Here is a 21,067-nt window from a genome sequence, read left to right as displayed (position 1 = left end):
TGTAGTGCACTATATAGGGAATAGGGTGCCATTTGGGACAGACAGAAGTCTCCAGATGCACTTATGAGGCAGTCAAGAGGATGATCTAAATTAGCTCATGGATAAGATCAAAGTGTGTACCAGGCCACTTCTAGTTTCATTACCCGTCTGATTATTTGTACTTTGTTCCCCTCGGGTCCCATGGTTGACATTGATCATGTCTGTTGAGCGCGCAATAATACGAGTTGTGTCTCCTATTAACTTATTGAGAGGAATGCAATCTAGCAGTGTGCGGCTGTGCTTCTGATCATTTTGATACACATTGTTATTTATTCATTATTTCATTGGAAAGGAAGAGCATGTGAGTCAGATCAGAGAGTGTGTATAAATGTAAATGTTGGAGACAAACTATGACCTGTTCTGGCTATGCCAGTGCAATGATCATACGTGCCAAAGGGACACACGTGTTCGTGATTTTCAGGTGCGCATAGACTGCATTAACTTGTGTGGTGTCACCATCTAGTGGCCATGGGCATCTCCTGACATGTACAGAAGGACTTCTGAACAACACAGCTTGAAGGGTAGCCTGGTTAAGCAGACTGATCGCTGCTACGCTCATGTTTCATTTCACTTGAAAAAATGTGAGCTATTATAAGACCAGGATGCAAGGGTATTTTGGTATGCAAGGGTACTTCAAGGGCAGCTAGGGGCCTAAATCTTAAAATACCTGGGGGCCAAGTTTCTCATGGGTGCCATTTCATGATGTGGCACCTGGGACTTGAGTTTGAGGCCCTCGTTCAAAAGCTAAATCTATCATTACAAAGTTTTTAAAATACATTACAATAAATGAATGCATGAATAATTTGTGAAGTCTATCTGGCGCATTTAGCAGCGAGTGAGGGATAGTGTGGTAAACTGAATTAAAATATTAATTGGGGGTGACAGCTGCTGTGTGAAACACCAGGCTGTGCCAAGATATCAGGGGTGAATCACAGGACAGGAGGGAGGGAACACCGGGGAATGGAATGGTATCACCAAATCAAACACATGGTTTCCTTGTATTTGATACCATTCCATTCACTTAATTCTAGTCATTATTATGAGTCGTCCTCCCCTCATCAGCCTCCTTTGGCTAGAATACATAGCCTGGTCTGGGTACCAGTCTGTTTAGCTAACATTCCACTCCTTGTACTCTGTGTTTTGGCTACAGAATATATGAGTATGACTCTGGGATGAGCATCAACTGATTGGGAAACATTGTGTGCAAAGAGCCTAAATAAAATGTATGATTCCACAAATCAATTGTGAAAAATGCAACCCGACTGGCTCAACCTGACTTTTGACTCTTCCTGAATTTTAAAGCTATGGTAGTACCTCAGATGAAAAGCAGTCTTCTGTTTACCTCTCACATGACACACTTATACCCTACATAGGCTGCGTTTAGACAGGCAGCTCAACTCTGATATTTTTTCCACTATTTGGTATTTTGACCAATCAGATCAGCCCTGAAAAATATCAGATGTGAAAAGATCTGGATCTGTTTGTTGTCTCTCTCTCTCTCTGGATCTGTTTGTTGTCTCTCTCTCTCTGGATCTGTTTGTTGTCCCTCTCTCTCTCTGGATCTGTTTGTTGTCCCTCTCTCTCTGGATCTGTTTGTTGTCCCTCTCTCTCTCTGGATCTGGATCTGTTGTCCCTCTCTCTCTGGATCTGTTTGTTGTCCCTCTCTCTCTGGATCTGTTTGTTTGTCCCTCTCTCTCTGGGATCTGGATCTGGATTGTTTGTTGTCCCTCTCTCTGGATCTGTTTGTTGTCCCTCTCTCTGGATCTGGTCCCTCTTTTTGTTGTCCCTCTCTCTCTGGATCTGTTTGTTGTCCCTCTCTCTGGATCTGTTTGTTGTCTGGATCTGTTTGTTGTCCCTCTCTCTCTGGTTCTGTTTGATCTGTTTTTGTTGTCCCTCTCTGGATCTGTTTGTTGTCTGTTTGTTGTCCTCTCTCTCTGGATCTGTTTGTTGTCCCTCACTCTCTGGATCTGTTTGTTGTCCCTCTCTCTCTGGATCTGTTTGTTGTCCCTCTCTCTCTCTGGATCTGTTTGTTGTCCCTCTCTCTCTCTGGATCTGTTTGTTGTCCCTCTCTCTCTCTGGATCTGTTTGTTGTCCCTCTCTCTCTCTGGATCTGATTGTTGTCCCTCTCTCTCTGGATCTGTTTGTTGTCCCTCTCTGTCTGTTTTTGTTGTCCCTCCCTCTCTGGATCTGTTTGTTTTGTCCCTCTCTCTCTGGATCTGTTTGTTGTCCCTCTCTCTCTGGATCTGTTTGTTGTCCCTCCTCTCTGGATCTGTTTGTTGTCCCTCTCTCTCTGGATCTGTTTGTTGTCCCTCCTCTCTGGATCTCTGGATCTGTTTGTTGTCCCTCTCTCTCTCTGGATCTGTTTGTTGTCCCTCTCTCTCTGGATCTGTTTGTTGTCCCTCTCTCTCTGGATCTGTTTGTTGTCCCTCTCTCTCTGGATCTGTTTGTTGTCCCTCTCTCTCTGGATCTGTTTGTTGTCCCTCTCTCTCTGGATCTGTTTGTTGTCCCTCTCTCTCTGGATCTGTTTGTTGTCCCTCTCTCTCTGGATCTGTTTGTTGTCCCTCTCTCTCTCTGGATCTGTTTGTTGTCTCTCCCTCTCTGGATCTGTTTGTTGTCCCTCTCTCTCTGGATCTGTTTGTTGTCCCTCTCTCTCTGGATCTTTTGTTGTCCCTCTCTCTCTCTCTGGATCTGTTTGTTGTCCCTCCCTCTCTGGATCTGTTTGTTGTCCCTCTCTCTCTGGATCTTTTGTTGTCCCTCTCTCTCTGGATCTGTTTGTTGTCCTCTCTCTGGATCTGTTTGTTGTCCCTCTCTCTCTGGATCTGTTTGTTGTCCCTCTCTCTGGATCTGTTTGTTGTCCCTCCCTCTCTGGATCTTTGTTGTCCCTCTCTCTCTGGATCTGGATTTTTGTTGTCCCTCTCTCTGGATCTTTGGATATGTTTGTTGTCCCTCTCTCTCTGGATCTGTTTTTGTTGTCCCTCTCTCTCTCTGGATTGTTTGTCCCTCTCTCTCTGGATCTGTTTGTTGTCCCTCTCTCTCTGGATCTGTTTGTTGTCCCTCTGGATCTGTTTGTTGTCCCTCTCTCTCTGGATCTGTTTGTTCTACCTCTCTCTGACTATTTGCATCAACTTAATGTAATTGTCAATAAAAGCCTTTGACACTTATGAAAAGCTTGTAATTATACTTCAGTATTCCATAGTAACATCTGACAAAAATATCTAAATACACTGAAGCAGCAAACTTTGGAAATTAATATTTGTGTCATTCTCAAAACTTTTGGCCACGACTGTACAAATGACATCTGTGCACTTAACATCTGTATTTGAAAATTGCCTTTGAAAATCAAATTGACACTTACAATGCAGATTCCTTCACTTCCAGTGTCCATTGCAGACTAACAAATTGACAGTTACCCTGTAGATAATGCAGTGACTTAAAGTCAGTAAAACAATTCCACACAAGATGAAGAATAAATAAGGGGTTCATTTCATTGGGAACTTGCTAGCTAAATGACAAAAAATATGCCTTACATTGGCTGGGGTCTTTCCATAGGCAGCTGAGCTTTTCAGACCAGAAGGATCAACTGCAGGAGTGCAAAATATGTTTTTGTTGTTGTTCCTACAAATAATCTAGCTATCCAGTTCTATCAGAGACACTCAACCCTCACTAAAGCTGGCTAAGTTACCTAGCTAGCAAGCAGTATATTGCTTGGCTAGCCAATAACATTTAACAATAGATTTGGAAATTACATTTGATCTAATACATACATGCTATGAATTCTACTTAACTCTACTCAACAATTTCCAAAACAATTCTTACCTTGGTCAGTCACACTGCACATTGGTGGCAAGCTAAAGGAGAGTTTATCTGGCTTGCTAACACAGCTTGCTAGCAAGCTAGATAAACTCTTGCTTGCAGTTGGATAAATGATGTTCTTCCTCTGTCACCTACAAGGTTAAAAAATATTTTAATGCAATATGAATATTTGATCAAATAAAATACCATTATCCACAAAAAAGCTTTTTGTCAGTGACAGCTGCTCTTCCCCTTCTTCTAATGAAAATGCACAATTGCAATGGCTACTCTGTCAGTTCGAGGTGAGGCTCAGGAACATTTCAAATTGTGATTGACAGCTCGGAAAAAATATATTTCTAAATATATTCACATATGTTCTACATGTCGTTTCAAAATAAACACTTCAATAGCTGCTGAATTTATTTTCAACTACAACTCAATGATCCAACTTTTGCATACAAAATGCCACTTTGAGAACCTTAATGCTAAGGTACCAGAAGTCAATAGAGACTCGACATTACCACCGGGTAGAGAAGGGTGTGAGTGTGTGTATTTTACAAATATATTTACATATTTGATTTAGTTATTTGATAAATACATTTTCCCAATATATTTTAATATATATTTTATGGAAATATATTCCCCCAAAAAAATAAAAAAATAATCTATGTAGGTGTCAGGAGTGTAACTGCATTAAAGCGGTTAGATCGGTGAGTGGCTGCTTGTGTGGTTGTCACAAATTGAAAATGATTCAATGAAATAAGGATTTCCTGTATATAATCCTAATCGAGGTGTAGAGGCTCCATTGGATTATTACTAATAAGACTAGGTGAATGATGTGCATCCAATGGCAGTGTCTGCTAGTGATACACGGGTTGACTCATAACCCGCAGTCCCCACGGTTATATCCACGGGCCGGGCGGGTTTAGGATCATTAAGTAGTGTGGATGAAGGGCACCGGCCCGGCGGCTTAAATCATTCATGTGCAATTTATATTTATACTGAAGTTTTTCTTTCAGTATTTTAGTGCAGAAGCCTAACTTTACTGTACGAGTACCAAATAGCCAACACGCCAAACGCTTTTGGGAACGGGCAGAAAAAGCAAACGTCGAGCCACAGAGACAAAGAGGACAATGTCAGAGTTGAATTCAATAAGAGAAAAGCTGCTACGACTCCTGGGGCGGGCCGGGCGCAGTGCGTGCTAACCAAGGTTGCCAGGTGCACGGTGTTTCCTCCGACACATTGGTGCGGTTGGCTTCCGGGTTGGATGCGCACTGTGTTAAGAAGCAGTGCGGCTTGGTTGGGTTGCGTATTGGAGGACGCATGACTTTCAACCTTCGTCTCTCTCGAGCTCGTACGGGAGTTGTAGCGACGAGACAAGAAAGTAGCTACTATAAACAATTGGATACCATGAAATTGGGGAGAAAAAGGGGTACATTTTTTAAACAAATTATAAAGAGAAAAGCTGCTAAATGGAGAGTTGAAAATAAAGACAAGGGAGAGCCAGAAAAGTCATGTTTGGGAAAGTAATAAAAGAGGATGATAGCAGATAGCTATGTTATGTATGATGATTGTGAGGTGATGGGGACTTCAAATAGGTCTGTGGCATGTTAAGGGAACTATAGCCTACTGTTCAGATGGGTTATAGAGAAATTAAAATATGGACACAGACTGTAGGTCTATAACCTCAAATAGCCTTTAATATTAACTCTTGCAGCATTTCTTGCATTAAAATTATATACCAAATGGAGGCTAAATTTGGTGGAGAAATCTTTATTTCAGCGTCTTGAGAGAATTTGAATGCGCAGTAAGATACTGTCTGTAGAGGTCCTATCTTTATCAGCATCATAAAAGCTGATAGTATTTAAAGCACATTGGAGCAGTGGCACATGCATGTGTCAAGCTCTGTTTTTTTACTGACAAAAATGTGGTTATAAGCCAGACAACAAAGTTCAAATTAACCACCTAAAATCGATATATCAATAAACATTCCAAAGGCACCGGGGTAAAGGAGATCAAAATCCACAGCCACTCCATTCTATTCGTCCAGGACCTGTCTGTTAGGCTGAGAAAAAAAACGCAAGCAATACATTCCGATCAGACAGTCACTGGAGGAAAAACAAATTAAATTTAAACCCTGCTTCCCGGCAATACTGTGGGTATGGAAGGGAACACAATGGATGGAAGTCTCAAGCACCGATGATTACCTAATCAAGGTCCAAGAAACCTTCCCAGAAACCTTCCTAGTTGAAGGAGGAGAGACCCCTGCTCTGAGAAGAGGTTGAAGTAGGAAATAACAATGCGCGTACTAGGCTACAAACAGTGACGCCTGGGACCACAGCTTATCATAAATTGAGACTATATCCTTTCCCCCTCCCCCCAATAAAATCTATACTTTACTTTCCTCATATAACTGTTCTCCTACTTATAGAAGTAGCCGATGCCAATGGACTACATGGACACTGAAAAGACAATTGAAAGTGGGAAATATAGCATGTATGTCAATAACTGTTCTAGGGATGTATGTGTGGGGGAGTGTAGGTGTGTTTGTGTATAAATGGGAGGGTGAGGGAAAAGTGAGGGATGGTGAATATGAATATGTGTAGGAGGGTGGGAGAGAATGATTGTGGATGCATAGGTTATATGTTTTAGGCAGGAATGAATGAGAATGGATGAGTAAGTTGATGGAGGGATGGGTTTAAGTGTGTCAGAGGTACGGAGGATGGGAAAGATGGGAGGTAGGGATAAGCTTGACTTGTGTGCGCAAGGGTGGGTAAGGACGGGAGGTTGGGACAAGCTTGGCTTGGGTTGATAAAAAAATATGGAGGGGGGGAGGTGGAGAGGGATGGGTTTGGCTTGGGAGAGAGAGAAGGAAGGATGTAACTATACTACAATGCAACAGTGGGGATTTTAGCATGTCAATCTTGGTGGGGCACACAACATTTTTTTTAGATGCATGCCAGCAAAGCCACTACACAACTCTAAACAATAAATTAAATGCACTATAACGGTGACAAACAACACCCCCAAACTTTTAGGGTCTACATAAAGCTGTCCCGAGAGTGGAGCTTGACTAGCTAAATAAATGAATGACTAGCTTAAATAAATATGGTTTCAACTGACTCCTTGTGGATTTGTGTAACTGGATAATAACCACATTCTCCTTCAATAATAATGAATGTCGACATAAGTTTTGACTTTTGAACCATACTTCAAACATTATTACATTTATGTTCAGTAAATTCACAAATGTTTGTTCTAATATAATTAGCACTTAGCTCTTAAGTATAAGCAAGCAAAGAGCTCCGATGAGGTAGGCCTATTCGTTCAGCAATTTCGCAAATGGACAGCGCCAGAAATTCAGATAGATATTAGTTCAGAAAAATGCAGCAAGAAGCCTTAACTGTACTCTTCTTTAAAAACCTGTTTGGCCTAGGTGTTCCGCTAGCGGAACCACTTCCGGTGAAACTGGTGGGGGCGCAATTCAAATAAATAATCGTAAAAATTATGGATATTAAACATTTAGGTACATACCAGTGTCTTATATCGGTTGAAAGCTTAAATTCTTGTTAATTCTTGTTAATCCGATTTACAGTAGCCATTACAGTGAAAACATGCCATGTAATTGTTTGAGGAAGGCTCCCCACATCAAAATATTTTTCCACCGGCACAGGTTTCATAAATTCACAAATAGCGATTTAAATATTCACTTACTTTTTGAAAATCTTCCTCTGATTTGTCACCCAGAGGGTCCCAGCTATAACATATGGTGTTGTTTTGTTAGATAAAATCCTTCTTTATATCCCCAAAGGTCTGTTTAGTTGGCGCCATCGATTTGAGTAATCCACTCGTTCAACATGGAGAGACAGGAATGCGAAAATCTACCGCTAAACTTTCTTTCAACACTTTGCAAAGTGTTTTGTTTTCAATGGTACCAATTATATGCATATCCTGGCTTCAGGGCCTGAGCAACAGGCTATTTCCTTTGGACATATCAGTCAGGTGGAAATTGAGAAAAAAGGGGCCCAACTGATAAGGGAATATATAGGTTTATGGTAATGATTAAAGAATTCCACCCTGAAACGTAACTATTAGTGATTATTAGTTTATGTAGCATGTATAATGAATAATTAAAGTACTAAACGTACGTCCAATAAGGTTCGGTAGAGACATGTGAGGGAGAGAAATGTGTGGGTGTGTGTGTCTAAGAAAATACCGTGAACAATTCAACTGTGTATGACCTGACCTGGCTAGAACTCTGAGAAACTTACAATAGGACAGGGAGTCCTTTCAAGGTTCCTCTAATCTCGGGGGAATGGAACTGCCGGTTTGGTGGTGATAAACAGTGGATACAACTCACCTACTGTTCGTGTGTATGTATGTGCGTAGGATATCTACTGTTTGTGTGGAGGTATGTGCGTAAGTAGGGAGTGAGTTATAAAATGGATGTCTTTGTATTATGGACTTCAGAACGTTCTCGTGAATAAACTGTACAAACCTTTTGCATAAGCTGAGTCTTTGCCTCATTATTGTTAAACCCAGGGTCTTACAAACCTCGGGGATTGGTCAAAGCCTATTGATTGTTAGTTATTATCATTGGGATTGAAAATTCTCATGACACCAACCCTAAGAAGTTAAGTCACCACAGAGAGAGAAAAAGAGAGGCTAACCGCTGAGTCTGGGTTTCGCTCTATGTGGTCTAAAGAGGAAGGACAATATAATTTATTTAACCAGGCAAGTCAGTTAAGAACAAATTCTTATTTAGAATGATGGCCTATCCCGGCCAAACCCTAATGATAAATGTACCATATTACGTATTGGATCACTAAAAAAATGCACATTTTACATTACCATGTAGTTTACCAATTAAATGGTCTGACGGAGATGTGGACATACTCGGTATACAAATCCCAAAAGAAAGAAATGATCTCACTCCAATACATTTTTATAGAAAGTTAGTAAAAATAGATAAGATCTTGCTACCATGGAAAGGAAAATACCTGTCTATTTGTGGAAAAATTACCCTGATTAACTCCTTAGTTATATCACAGTTGACCTATTTGCTTATGGTTTTGCCTACACCTAGTGACCTGCTTTTTAAATCATATGAACAAAAAATATTCAATTTTATTTGGAATGGCAAACCAGATAAAATTAAAAGGGCCTATTTATATAACGAATATGAATTCGGTGGGCAGAGATTATTAAATATTAAAGCATTAGACCTCTCACTAAAGGCATCAGTCATACAAAAGTTATACTTAAATCCAAACTGGTTCTCTAGTCAATGTGTACGAATGTCTCATCCTATATTCAGGAAGGGCCTTCTGCCCTTTATTCAGATTACACCTGCTCACTTTCGGTTGTTTGAAAAGGAAATCATCTCCAAAATATCTTTATTTTTTAAAGAAGCCTTAGAAAGTTGGTTGCAATTTCAGTTTAATCCACCTGAAAGGACGGAACAAATAGTACAACAAATATTGTGGTTAAATTCAAATATACTAATTGATAAAAAAATATATATATTTATCAAAGAATTTTTAAAAAAGGTATAATTTTAGTGAATGATATCATAAATAGGACTGGTGGAGTTATGTCACACATGCAGCTAACACAGACATATGGAAATGTCTGCTCTACCCAAAATTACAACCAATTAATTGCAGCATTACTACAAAAATGGAAGAGGCAAGTAGAAGGGGGAAAAAGTAAGGAACTTGTATGTCGGCCCTGTATTAAAGAACATAAATGGTTAAAGAAAAGTGTGATAAATAAAAACATATACCAATTTCATTTAAGGACCAAAAAACTGACAGCTGTGCCATATAAATTGCAAAATAGTTGGGAAGAGATTTTCGATGTACCCATTCCATGGCACATGGTTTATGAATTGATATGCAAAACAACGTCGGATTCAAAACTTCAAATTTTTCAATATAAATTACTATACAAAATTCTTGCAACTAATAGAATGTTATATATATGGGGGATACAATCTTCCCAGCTCTGCAGATTCTGCTGTGAGGAGGCAGAGTCATTAGATCATTTATTTTGGTATTGTCCATATGTAGCTCATTTTTGGTCACAGGTCCAGGAATGGCTGAAGAATTGCAACATTTGCCTAGAACTAACACTACAGATAGCAATACTGGGTGATTTGAAAGCCATAGTCAATCAATCAATAATATAATAATTATTTTAGCAAAAATGTTTATTTTTAATTTACAATCTGTATAAGCTATGAGAATAGGAAGGTTCAATTATTTTGTGAAGCATCACAGCACAGTTGAAAAATATATGGCAAATAGAAATCTGAAATGGATGATGTTGAGAGACAGATGGGAGGGGTTGAATGGAGCTGAAGGGTGGGACTAATAACAAGATAAACAATGTAAAACATACGGGATCTGTAAAATGTATATCGGATTGGAACTTTTGTGAAATAGCATAGTTACAAATAGAAATCAAACTGGATGGACATCAGAAATAGAGGAAGGACTAAGAACAAACAAGAGAGAACTATTGTAAAGTAGACTGTGTCTGTAGAGTGTGTATAAGATGTGTGGATTGAAGGTAGAAGCAGAAGTGTTTATTAGTTTACTTCAATTGGGGGATCGGCGGTAGGGTTTGCGGGGAATAATAATAAAAGTATATTCTTTAAAAAAGTATGTATGTCTATATAGGTATGTGTATGTATATATGTGTATATATATGCATGCGTGTATGGATATATATATTTACCCCAAAAATATGGGGGATTGGAAATGATGCAGACAATTACATTGGAAGCAACATTCTTTCCGCAATATTAAGCTGATCCACACTCTAAAAAATACATTTTAAAAATAACAAATTCTTATTTAGAACGATGGCCTATCCCGGCCAAACCCTAATGATGCGGGGCCAATTGTGCTCCGCCCTATGGGACTCCCAATCACAGCCGGTTGTGATACAGCCTGGAATCTAACCAGGGTTTGTAGTGACGTCTCTAGCACTGAGATGCAGTGCCTTAAACCGCTGAGCCACTCATGAGGATCCACTTTTCTAGACAATATATAGACTCACCTGTGAAGTTGGATGGCTAGTTTATACGTCTAGCTGATCCACCACATTTGATTTCCCCAGTAATCCCAGTTTAAACGCATTGTCTATATGTGATGCACAATTATCATGTTTTGAGACTATTTCAGACAGAGTTTAAATCCTTAAACCTAGACATCGACCACACACCCTCTCCACTGAATAGCAGGCAGGGGATGCAAAATAGTGATTGCTTTGAGATGCTTGCAGTTAGCCACTGCTTCCTTCCAAACCACTTATTGTTGAATTCGCAATTTCCGACTTGTTGTGTAATGTTTATGGCCAATGAGCACCGAAACGTTCCATCTATAATTTTCCTTCATATGACAAGGATGGAAAAGGATTTGCTAGTAGTTTGTTGACTTCATGAGGATGATTGATAGCTTGCTAGCTAAGATTAGGAAAGTATGATGTTGATCAGTCCAATCAAAGCTATTGTAGATATAACGCCATTTGACGTCATTTTATCTGTGGCCAATGACCTAAGCCTTCTTGGATGGGCACTTCTAATGTAACTTTATGGCAGCACCCAAGGGGCTTGAATTGTCGACGTAGTGTCCCCATGAGTGACAGAACACTGAGCCAATCACGTTCTCTATTTCTGCTGGCTTCCCCACCACCACAGAAAGCACTGATCTAGGCTGAAACACCTGCATTTTGGAGCTGCCATACTCAAGAAAGCAAAAAAAGAGATCATGTTTGTACCTGGCTTTAATAACAGATTTTTATCTGCAATCTGATATGTGACACACATTAATGCCAAAATAACATGCAAAGCAGGCACAAAACAGGTGGGGCTTTTCCCTGAATGATGCGTCGCCACTGCAATGTAATATCATTTATTTTTGTGACTTGAAAACCTGCTGTCAAATGAATAAGAGTTCTGGACAGATTAGGAGAGGGTGTCGAGTCAATATTTTTCTTTGTTTTTATAGCTAAACTAATGGTGGCTCTATCCGGGTGACTGGGAGGGCGTCAGACACTTCTCTGAGGTGTGTGTAGGGACTCCACTCATCTCACTTCAGTCTCTTAGTGGACCCACTCTCCCTAAGTAGACACCCACCAGCCACTATATTTAAATGTTATTTACAAGGTAATACAACTGACCACAATACTTAAGTAGCAGTTTATTTTTGCCAATGTATGTACAATGACATAATCCACTGACTTTTGGCACACTAGCAGAGGAGTTGGAGCTTAAAAGCCCTAAAAAGGCATAGCGTCTCAAAGTACAAAGAAGTACTTTATGATTTTTATTGTTTGTTTTCTGTGAAACGTCTGCTCAGCCCACATGTTCACACGCTCTATATATATCATCTATATCATCTATCAAAACTATGACTCTCCCATTTCATGGAATGACCACTGCCTTCATGTCAGCTAAAATGTTTTATCAGGTTCATCAATGATAGACAGAACAGACAAGGTTAACTTTGATTGTATACAAGTAAGACCAACAAAATCCAACTAATTACATGGAATGTGCACAAGCTTCATGATGATAAAATAGCATATGATTCTTGAACACTTAGAGATTGTCAGCAGATGTGGTTTTCCTGCAAGAGTTACATTTTAAAAAAGGAGACATTTAATATTTAAAGAGGAGCTGGGTTGGAAAGGCATATGCTGCCACCTACTGTAGTAACAGTAGAGTTGTAGGCATCCTGATAGATAAGACTACACCCTTTCCCTTATATCCCAGCACACAGACCAAGAAGGCCATTTTCTAATGTTGAATTGCACCATACATGTTGAAAAATACATGTTGATTTCAGTGAATATCCCACAATGGGCAAATCTGGTGTACTGTATTGAGATATAATTAATCAAATCCAGACAGGAACTATTATTTTAGCAGGAGGCCTAAATCATACATTTGATAAGATTGACAGACAAAAAAAGGCAAATTCAAGGAACCTCAGAGGCTGAAAAATTACATCTCTACAAATAATTTACAGGACACTACTACTATTCCCAAATAGAAAAGACTACTCCTTTTTTCAAAGTAAGAAAAGCTTTCAAGAATTGACAAAAAATGTATTTCACGTAAGTGAAAAATAAAAACCATTTCAAATGTAGACAAAAAGGACTGAGATATCTCCCGATTATAATTTGGGATGCTTTTAAGGCGTACATTAGGATAAAGATAATCTCATACTCTGAAAAAATGTAATCTGAGTTAGAATTGTAAATTAAAGACAAATAAATCACTATTTTAGTAAAAGCCCATAAAAAGGGAAATATGATTTTACTTTTGAAGAGAGCCAACAACTACAGATTAAACTCAAATAAAGCATACTATTCAATGTCAAATAAACCTGCTAAATATCTCACAGCACTCACAAAACAAATACACGCCAAACCAGTTCAAATGTAAGATAAATATACAAATGACAACACATATGTCACTCAATTCAGTCATTCCTGGATTTAACATTCCAGACTTGGAATTGTATCAACTCGTCACCCAGGGCTTTTACTTGCGACAATAAACGTCCTCTCACTGTCAACTGCATTTATTTTCAGCAAACTTAATACGTGTAAATATTTGTATGAACATAACAAGATTCAACAACTGAGATATAAACTGAACAAGTTCCACAGACATGTGCTTAACAGAAATTGAATAATGTGTCCCTGAACAAAGGAGGGGTCAAAATCAAAAGTAACAGTCAGTATCTGGTGTAGCCACCAGCTGCATTAAGTACTGCAGAGAATCTCCTCCTCATGGACTGCACCAGATTTTCGAGTTCTTGCTGTGAGATGTTACCCCACTTTTCCACCAAGGCACCTGCAAGTTCCTGGACATTTCTGAGGGGAATGGCCCTAGCCCTCACCCTCCGATCCAACAGGTCCCAGACGTGCTCAATGGGATTGAGATCCTGGCTCTTCGCTGGCCATGGCAGAACACTGACATTCCTGTCTTGCAGGAAATCACGAACAGAACGAGCAGTATGGCTGGTGGCATTGTCATGCTGGAGGGTCATGTCAGGATGAGCCTGCAGGAAGGGTACCACATGAGGAAGGAGGATGTCTTTCATGTAACGCACAGCGTTGAGATTGCCTGCAATGACAACAAGCTCAGTCTGACGATGTGACACACCGCCCCAGACCATGACGAACCCTCCACCTCCAAATCGATCCCTCTCCAGAGTACAGGCCTCGGTGTAACACTCATTCCTTCGACGATAAACGCGAATCCAACAATCACCCCTGGTGAGACAAAACCTTGACTTGTCAGTAAAGAACACTTTTTGCCAGTCCTCTCTGGTCCAGCAACGGTGGGTTTGTGTCCATAGGCGACGTTGTTGCCGGTGATGTCTGGTGAGGACCTCCCTTACAACAGGCCTACAAGCCCTCAGTTCAGCCTCTCTTAGCCTATTGTGGACAGTCTGAGCACTGATGGAGGGATTGTGCATTACTGGTGTAACTCGGGCAGTTGTTGCATCCATCCTATACCTGTCCTGCAGGTGTGATGTTCGGATGTACCGATCCTGTGCAGGTGTTGTTACACGTGGTCTGCCACTGCGAGGACGATCTGCTGTCCGTCCTGTCTCCCTGTAGTGCTATCTTAAGCGTCTCACAGTACGGACATTGCAATTAATTGCCCTGGCCAGATCTGCAGTCCTCATGCCTCCTTGCATCATGCCTAAGGCAGGTTCACGCAGATGAGCAAGGACCCTGGGCATCTTTCTTTTGGTGTTTTTCAGAGTCAGTAGAAAGGCCTCTTTAGTGTCCTAACTTTCATAACTGTGACCTTAATTGCCTACCATCTGTAAGCTGTTAGTGTCTTAACGACCGTTCCACAGGTGCATGTACATGAATAGTTTATGGTTCATTGAACAAGCATGGGAAACAGCGTTTAAACGCTTTGCAATGAAGATCTGTGAAGTTATTTGGATTGGATTTTTTGCTGAGTTTGTCATACCCTACAACTAGGGTCCAGAGTTTTACCTGGTTAGGTTAGCCCAGTGGTCCTCAAACCTCTCCTCAGGGACACCTTAACTAATCAATGGTTAGTTGACAAGTTGAATCCGGTGTGCTAGTTCTGGAATAGATCAAATACATGACCCGACTGGGGGTCCCCGAAGAGAGGTTTAAGAACCACTGGGTTAGCCCGGCAGTGGAGGCTGCTGAAGGGAGAAAGGCTCACAATAATGGCCGGAACGGTGCAAATGGAATTGCATCAAACCCTTCGGAAACCATGTGTTTGATACCATTCCAATGATTTCGGTCCAGTCACTACCACAAGCCTGTTCTCTCCAATTAAAGTGCCACCAACCTCCTGTGCTTAGCCTCCCAGATCAGGAAAAACTCTGGGTCCCAGAACCCCCCCCCCCATAACACATATTGGAAGGAACTATGAAATGTAAGATGATATATGATAACGTTATATGATATGATAACGTTACTTTAAAAAAAAAGACGTTTTTGAACACAACAAACACAAAGAAACAGAAATATACAAACAAGAGTACATAAACCTAACAGACAGGGGTATTACATATCAAGATTCATTTTACATTTGTTAAATAATTTTATGGTGCGTATTGCTTTTTGTTTTTACATTTACTGATCATTTCAAAATAATATTTAAATTCTATCTTAAATAATGTGAAGAGGGGTTTGTTCTCTGCCCCTTTCATTTTATGGATAAAGAATCTTCGATGAAAGATAAACAAATTAACAATGAAAGTTAAATCAGGGTCCATATCATTTGGATCAAAATAAAACATAACATCAGAGTCTCTCAAATTAACATTAATAGTAGTTCATTTTAAAATAAAATAACTCACTCCAAAATCTGGGTCACAACCACAAAATACACATTTGTTATCAATAGCTATTTTAAATCTATGTAAAGGTCTTTACAGGGTAGATTATATGAATTAGTTTTTATGATACTTCTTTCACCTTATTAGATCTACAATATTTACCAGACAACAACGAAACTTTGATCCAGTTCACTTGTCCTAGGGCTGCACTCCAGTACATTTTAGAAGAGGGAATAATAACATATTGACATAGTTTCCTTATATACATGTTATTACATTTATAGTTTAAAATGGCAAGTTATTCTGATTGTATTGAGACTACAAAATCCTCAATTGTTGCACTTAGAGTATTGTTATATTCTCCTAAAAGAAGAATAGCACCTTTAGGGACAGCTCTAACAACAAGTTGATACTCCTCAGGAGTGAATGTAACATTGTGTGTTCTAATAAGTTCTGGATAATCATACAGTTGTCCATCATTATTCAATAATTGTTTAACACAAATAATGTTATTGTCAAATCAGTTCTGGAAAAACAAAGACTTGTTTTTGTATTTTATGTCTTTATTATTCCAGATTGTGTACCTATGTGGGGAAAAATTGTGTTTGTACATGAGGTTCCAAGTTATAAGTACTTGTTTATGAAAGTTTGCAAGCTTAATAAGGATTTTACTCATATCAAAGTTGCATTTTAGTAAGAATTCTAGACCACCAATATGTTGGAGTATTAAATTAGGGATGATATTCCAAATGTAATCCTTATTTCTTAAATAGTTTTGTATCCATTTACTCTTAAATAGTATATTAGACGTTTTAAAATCCAGAGAATTCAACCCTCCCTCACTTTGTGTGCTACATATTACCGCTTTAAAAAATTATAATAATTAGGTTTATTCCTCCATATGAGGTTAAATAATTCAGTATCAGCCATTTTAGTTACTGACAGAGGAACATCCAAGGCAAGGAAGGTATAAACTAATCTGGACAGACCTTCAGATTTTGATAAAAGTGCACATCCAGATAAAGAAATATCTCTCAATAACCAGGAGTTAAATCTTTTTCCAATTTTCTCTACAATAGGAGAGACATTTAAATTGGCCCTTACTTTCTGATATTTGCTAACTTTAATACCAAGATATGTGTTCACATCTTTTACAGGGATATTACATACTGAGTTTAATTCACATCTTTTCAACGAAAATAATTCACATTTCATAATATTCAGAGATAAACCTTATACATGTGAGAAGGCATTAATACACTCAATAGCTTTCCTGACTTTATTATGATCTTTCAAAAAAAATGGTGGTGTCGTCAGTCACTTGTGAACACCTCACATCTTGGACCTGTTGTGCCACCTCTGAAATCACACAATCTTACAAATTAAGAAAAAATATCCTCTACTAATTAAAATAGTCGATTTAGTATCTAGAAATGTTTAGATAGTATGTCGACATACTATCTACGTTTACAAAAATCGTGGTGGGGATGCGCTTCCATGCAATCAGAATCGTCAGATATATGAAGTAGTTTGCCAAGTGTGAGTGTTTTGGAAACATAGTTGAGACTTACTTGTGTGTGGTGGGAGGAGGCAGCGGTGCAGACCAGCTTCCACCCGATGGTCTTCTTTTAAATCTTCAACGCCGGGCGAGAAATACATATCTAAACATGGACCAGTATAACGAGTATTCCTAAGAAATGTGCCAGTATTAGTTATTTGTCTACACATAAGTAGCTAACGGTTTCACTATGCCCGATGGACAGTGTTCTTTGATGCTTGGCAGTTCCTGATGCAGGCCTATTTTTTTCGATCTGGAAATTTCTTGACGGGAAAACCAAGATTGGGCAGCTTGGCTAGCTATCCCAGTATTACCCTTTTCGCTGCATCCCCGACTCAAATTATGCGGGTTATGTCGTTGCATTGATTTTGCATGACCATATAATCTACTTTTAGCATGTCAATTTAAGTATTATTTTTTTATTCAAACAGTATATTTTATGGGATTCGCGGTAAATCAGAAACAAATATGGTGAATTGGAGGCGGCTGCTGCGGGTATCGAACCGCTCCTTTTTGGCCTTAATTGTTTTCTTCTCCATGTCAACGACGTGTCTCTACTTCATATATGTTGCTCCTGGAATAGGTGAGTTCATTAGCTAACTAAACACGATCAACTAATGTTATCTTATCGCTAACTACCCAACCATGGCATCATCAGGGATGCTTTCCTGACAACTAGCTGGCTAACGTTACTAATTAGCTTGTTGCTAGCTAGGTGGATGGCTGGCTAGCTAGCTAACGTTACTCAAATCAGAGTTAATTCATCGTGACTGTGTGGCCGATCGGACAAGCTAGCGATCAGTTTACAAACTGTTTGGATTAGTTAGTGAACCGGTACCTTGTCGATCTAAGTTAACTAGTTAGTCATGTGGATGATTGCGTTATGTTGCTACAATACTACCACGGATCTGTGCAAAACTGCTACAGTAGCTAGCTAATTATATATTTTTTTAAATAAAAGAAGAAAAAAAGTAATTCTTGCTGATGTGAAACATAAGGTGCATATCAACGTATGTTTCGAAAATCTGTTTGAAAGCGATAATTATTCACTTTTCTAAATGTCAAACAGCTTCGGGATTGTAGTTCACATGGAACCAAATATGGGCGAATGTAACTGTTGAAAACCCTAGCAACATACGGAGTAGGGTTTTTGAGAGAGCTATGTTGCTGCTAGCTAGCTAGCCAGCCAACTATCGTTAGTTAGCTAGCAGCACAATGTAGCCAACTACCGGTAGTTAACAAGCAGCACAATTAGGCCAACTACCGTTAGTTAGCTAGCAGCACAATGAAGCCAACTACCGTTAGTTAGCTAACAGCACAATGTAGCCAACAACCGGTTGTTAACAAGCAGCACAATATAGCCAACTACCGTTAGTTAGCTAGCAGCACAATGTAGCCAACTACCGGTAGTTAGCTAGCAGTACAATATAGCCAACTACCGTTAGTTAGCTAGCAGCACAATATAGCCAACTACAGTTAGTTAGCGAGCAGCACAATGTAGCCAACTACCGTTAATTAGCTAGCAGCCCAATATAGCTAACTGGTTACTGTAGCAACATTGACTGAGAGCTATCCCGATTTTGCAACTTGTCTGCTTGCTCCGAAACCAGCCGTCTAACAATGTAATAAGCTAGCTAGTTATCCTAACTAATTCACTTTCTTTCAGGGATTTGATTGACTGGGCCTGTTAGCTACCCATTGGCAACAAGCTCTTATAAACTGTCATGCTGTTGGGCCATGCCATGGTGGGAATATGGGGTTGTCTACATTTACAAATCATTGACAGAGCCTGCAAGTAGGTTCACATGACCAATCCTGCTAGCTAGCTGGTTTAGTAGCTACGGTACAGCTAAAATTATAGGTCTATATTTATTTCACATGAACAGAGAGTGAGCAAGGTAACCTAGAATAGGACCCATGTCTATACCATTAGTCAGCCAATGCTTACTAAGATGGCAATATACCAGCTGTTTCCAAGTAGGCTAACACTTGTCTTGAAAGTTATTTTGGAGCCGTTTGTTTGATCAGCAAATTCATTGTCCCATGGGCAAAATCTCTCTATAGCTAGCAGTAGCTAAAATTATTTGGGCCTTTTGTTTTCTGAAGCAACACAGGCTTTTGTTTACACATAGTTAACCAGCTGTTAAGCCTATGTCCATAGTCACACACTGTAACTATGAATGGTACAGTGTTATGGCTACTGCTAAGCCGTAAGGATCACATTATGGACATAGTGCTGATATTATAACTACTGTTCTGCAGCACTGTTTTGACAAAGACAACAGACAGCCTGGAGACACAAACCTGGTCCCAGACTTGTCCGTGCTGTTAAAGTAACTGTTCAGTTAAAATCTCACTTAAAAGTTAATATTCTGTTAACTCATACACAAATAATGTTGTTCACTCATACTATATTCATATTTGTGGCCAAAGCATATATTGGACGGAGAAATAAACACTTAAAAACCCCACCTCAAACGTGTACCTCAAACAGACTATAAAAATAAAAAAAAAGCTTGCTATTTCCTCATTAAGAAAGTCATGATCCTGAGGAAGATGATCTGGTCATTGAGCGGTCTACTTGCATTAATATTTTTAATGACTGGTTTATGTCCACATCATTCTGTTGTTTGGGGTACACTCACACCAGTCCAACACAGAACATGTGCTTTTTAACATGCTTAATTACCTTTTTTTGGTAGGAAAACTATTTCCCTCATATTGTAAGTCATATAGGTCATATTTCATAGAAATCTGGAAACACTACATGAATGTTTAACTATGACCATAGGAGTTGGCAAGTCTGCACAGAGTAATGCTCTGTTTGATATCTCCGGAACTTCCCACTGACTATGTCCCGCCTACATTTGCAATTTGGGCAACTCCGGCTACTATAGCGTTTGTCACATTAGCTGAAACCTAACCCTTTCTCTTCAAAGACTCTCTCAGACAAGGCAGTTTTCAGGCCTGGCCATGCATGGATGGTTTCTACTGAGGAGCTGGTAAAGTCAGCACTTAGAGAAAAATAATAATAATACATGGATCAATGTGTTTAGTTTGGATGGCAAAAAAGAGCTTCACCTGACTTTGTATACCATATGTTAGGGGCCTACTGGTTAAAATGTTTGATTTTGAAACTGCACAGAAATAGAGCGGGGACATTTGTTTTTAGGCCTAAATGTCATGGGTGTGGTCCACTGACTGGTTCTGTGTGGCTGGCCTGGGATGACCTGTCTAGGCATTGGTTTTGTTGTGCTGTGCTGTTCTGTGATTCCAAAGTGTTTAGCAAAATGAACAATGCCCTGCATATTATGAGGGCTTGCAAGTTGGACCTATCACTGCACTATTTCTGCATAGAAGAGGCAAATCATTGCAATATTATCACATAAAATGGACCCATCACCACAGTACAAAAAGGGGGCTCGCAATTTCAACCAATCACTGCATAATATGGCTAAATCAAGCCACGTCAACAAACATCTTCCCTCGTCAGTGCATTTTTGCAAAAAATTCATAGCATCTTGCCACGCAAAATGTCAGAATTGCTGCAGCAAAATCAACTATTTCCCCCCTGCAAATATAACAAAAAATCCTGGAGTGACTGGCTGATGTAGTAATTGTCACCAAAGTTGTTAGCTCTCCCAGATGAGCACAGTGACACAACTGTCTGGATGGGGACAAAAACTCATTTCAAACGTAAAATACCGTTCAAAAGTTATGGGTCACATAGAAATGTCCTTGTTTTTCAAATAAAAGCACATTTTGTCCATTTTTAAAATAACATCTAATTGATCAGAAATACAGTGTAGACATTGTTAATGTT

General features: G+C 39.4%; 1 protein-coding gene across 5 annotated transcripts in view; it reads left to right on the top strand.

Annotated features, from left to right (window-relative positions):
* b4galt6 (UDP-Gal:betaGlcNAc beta 1,4- galactosyltransferase, polypeptide 6) overlaps nucleotides 1-21,067 on the top strand; it is a 58,956-nt gene that overhangs the window by 19,923 nt on the left and 17,966 nt on the right. The window contains exon 1 of one of the 5 annotated variants that reach the window (XM_029633121.2): nucleotides 17,237-17,827. The exons of 1 other annotated variant lie outside the window; for it this stretch is intronic. In XM_029633121.2, the coding sequence (XP_029488981.1) occupies nucleotides 17,713-17,827 (115 nt within the window). In that variant the 5' untranslated portion in view covers nucleotides 17,237-17,712. Of the gene's footprint in view, nucleotides 1-17,236; nucleotides 17,828-21,067 lie in introns of those variants that run through there. 3 more of the 5 variants (XM_029633120.2, XM_029633122.2, XM_029633124.2) reach the window with 3 other exon arrangements.

The sequence above is a fragment of the Oncorhynchus nerka genome, linkage group LG24 (genome assembly GCF_034236695.1).
Source record: "Oncorhynchus nerka isolate Pitt River linkage group LG24, Oner_Uvic_2.0, whole genome shotgun sequence".
Classification (NCBI taxonomy): Eukaryota; Metazoa; Chordata; class Actinopteri; order Salmoniformes; family Salmonidae; genus Oncorhynchus; species Oncorhynchus nerka.
The sequence above is the reverse complement of the archived record's forward strand: the minus strand, read 5'-3'. Positions and strand labels throughout refer to the sequence as shown.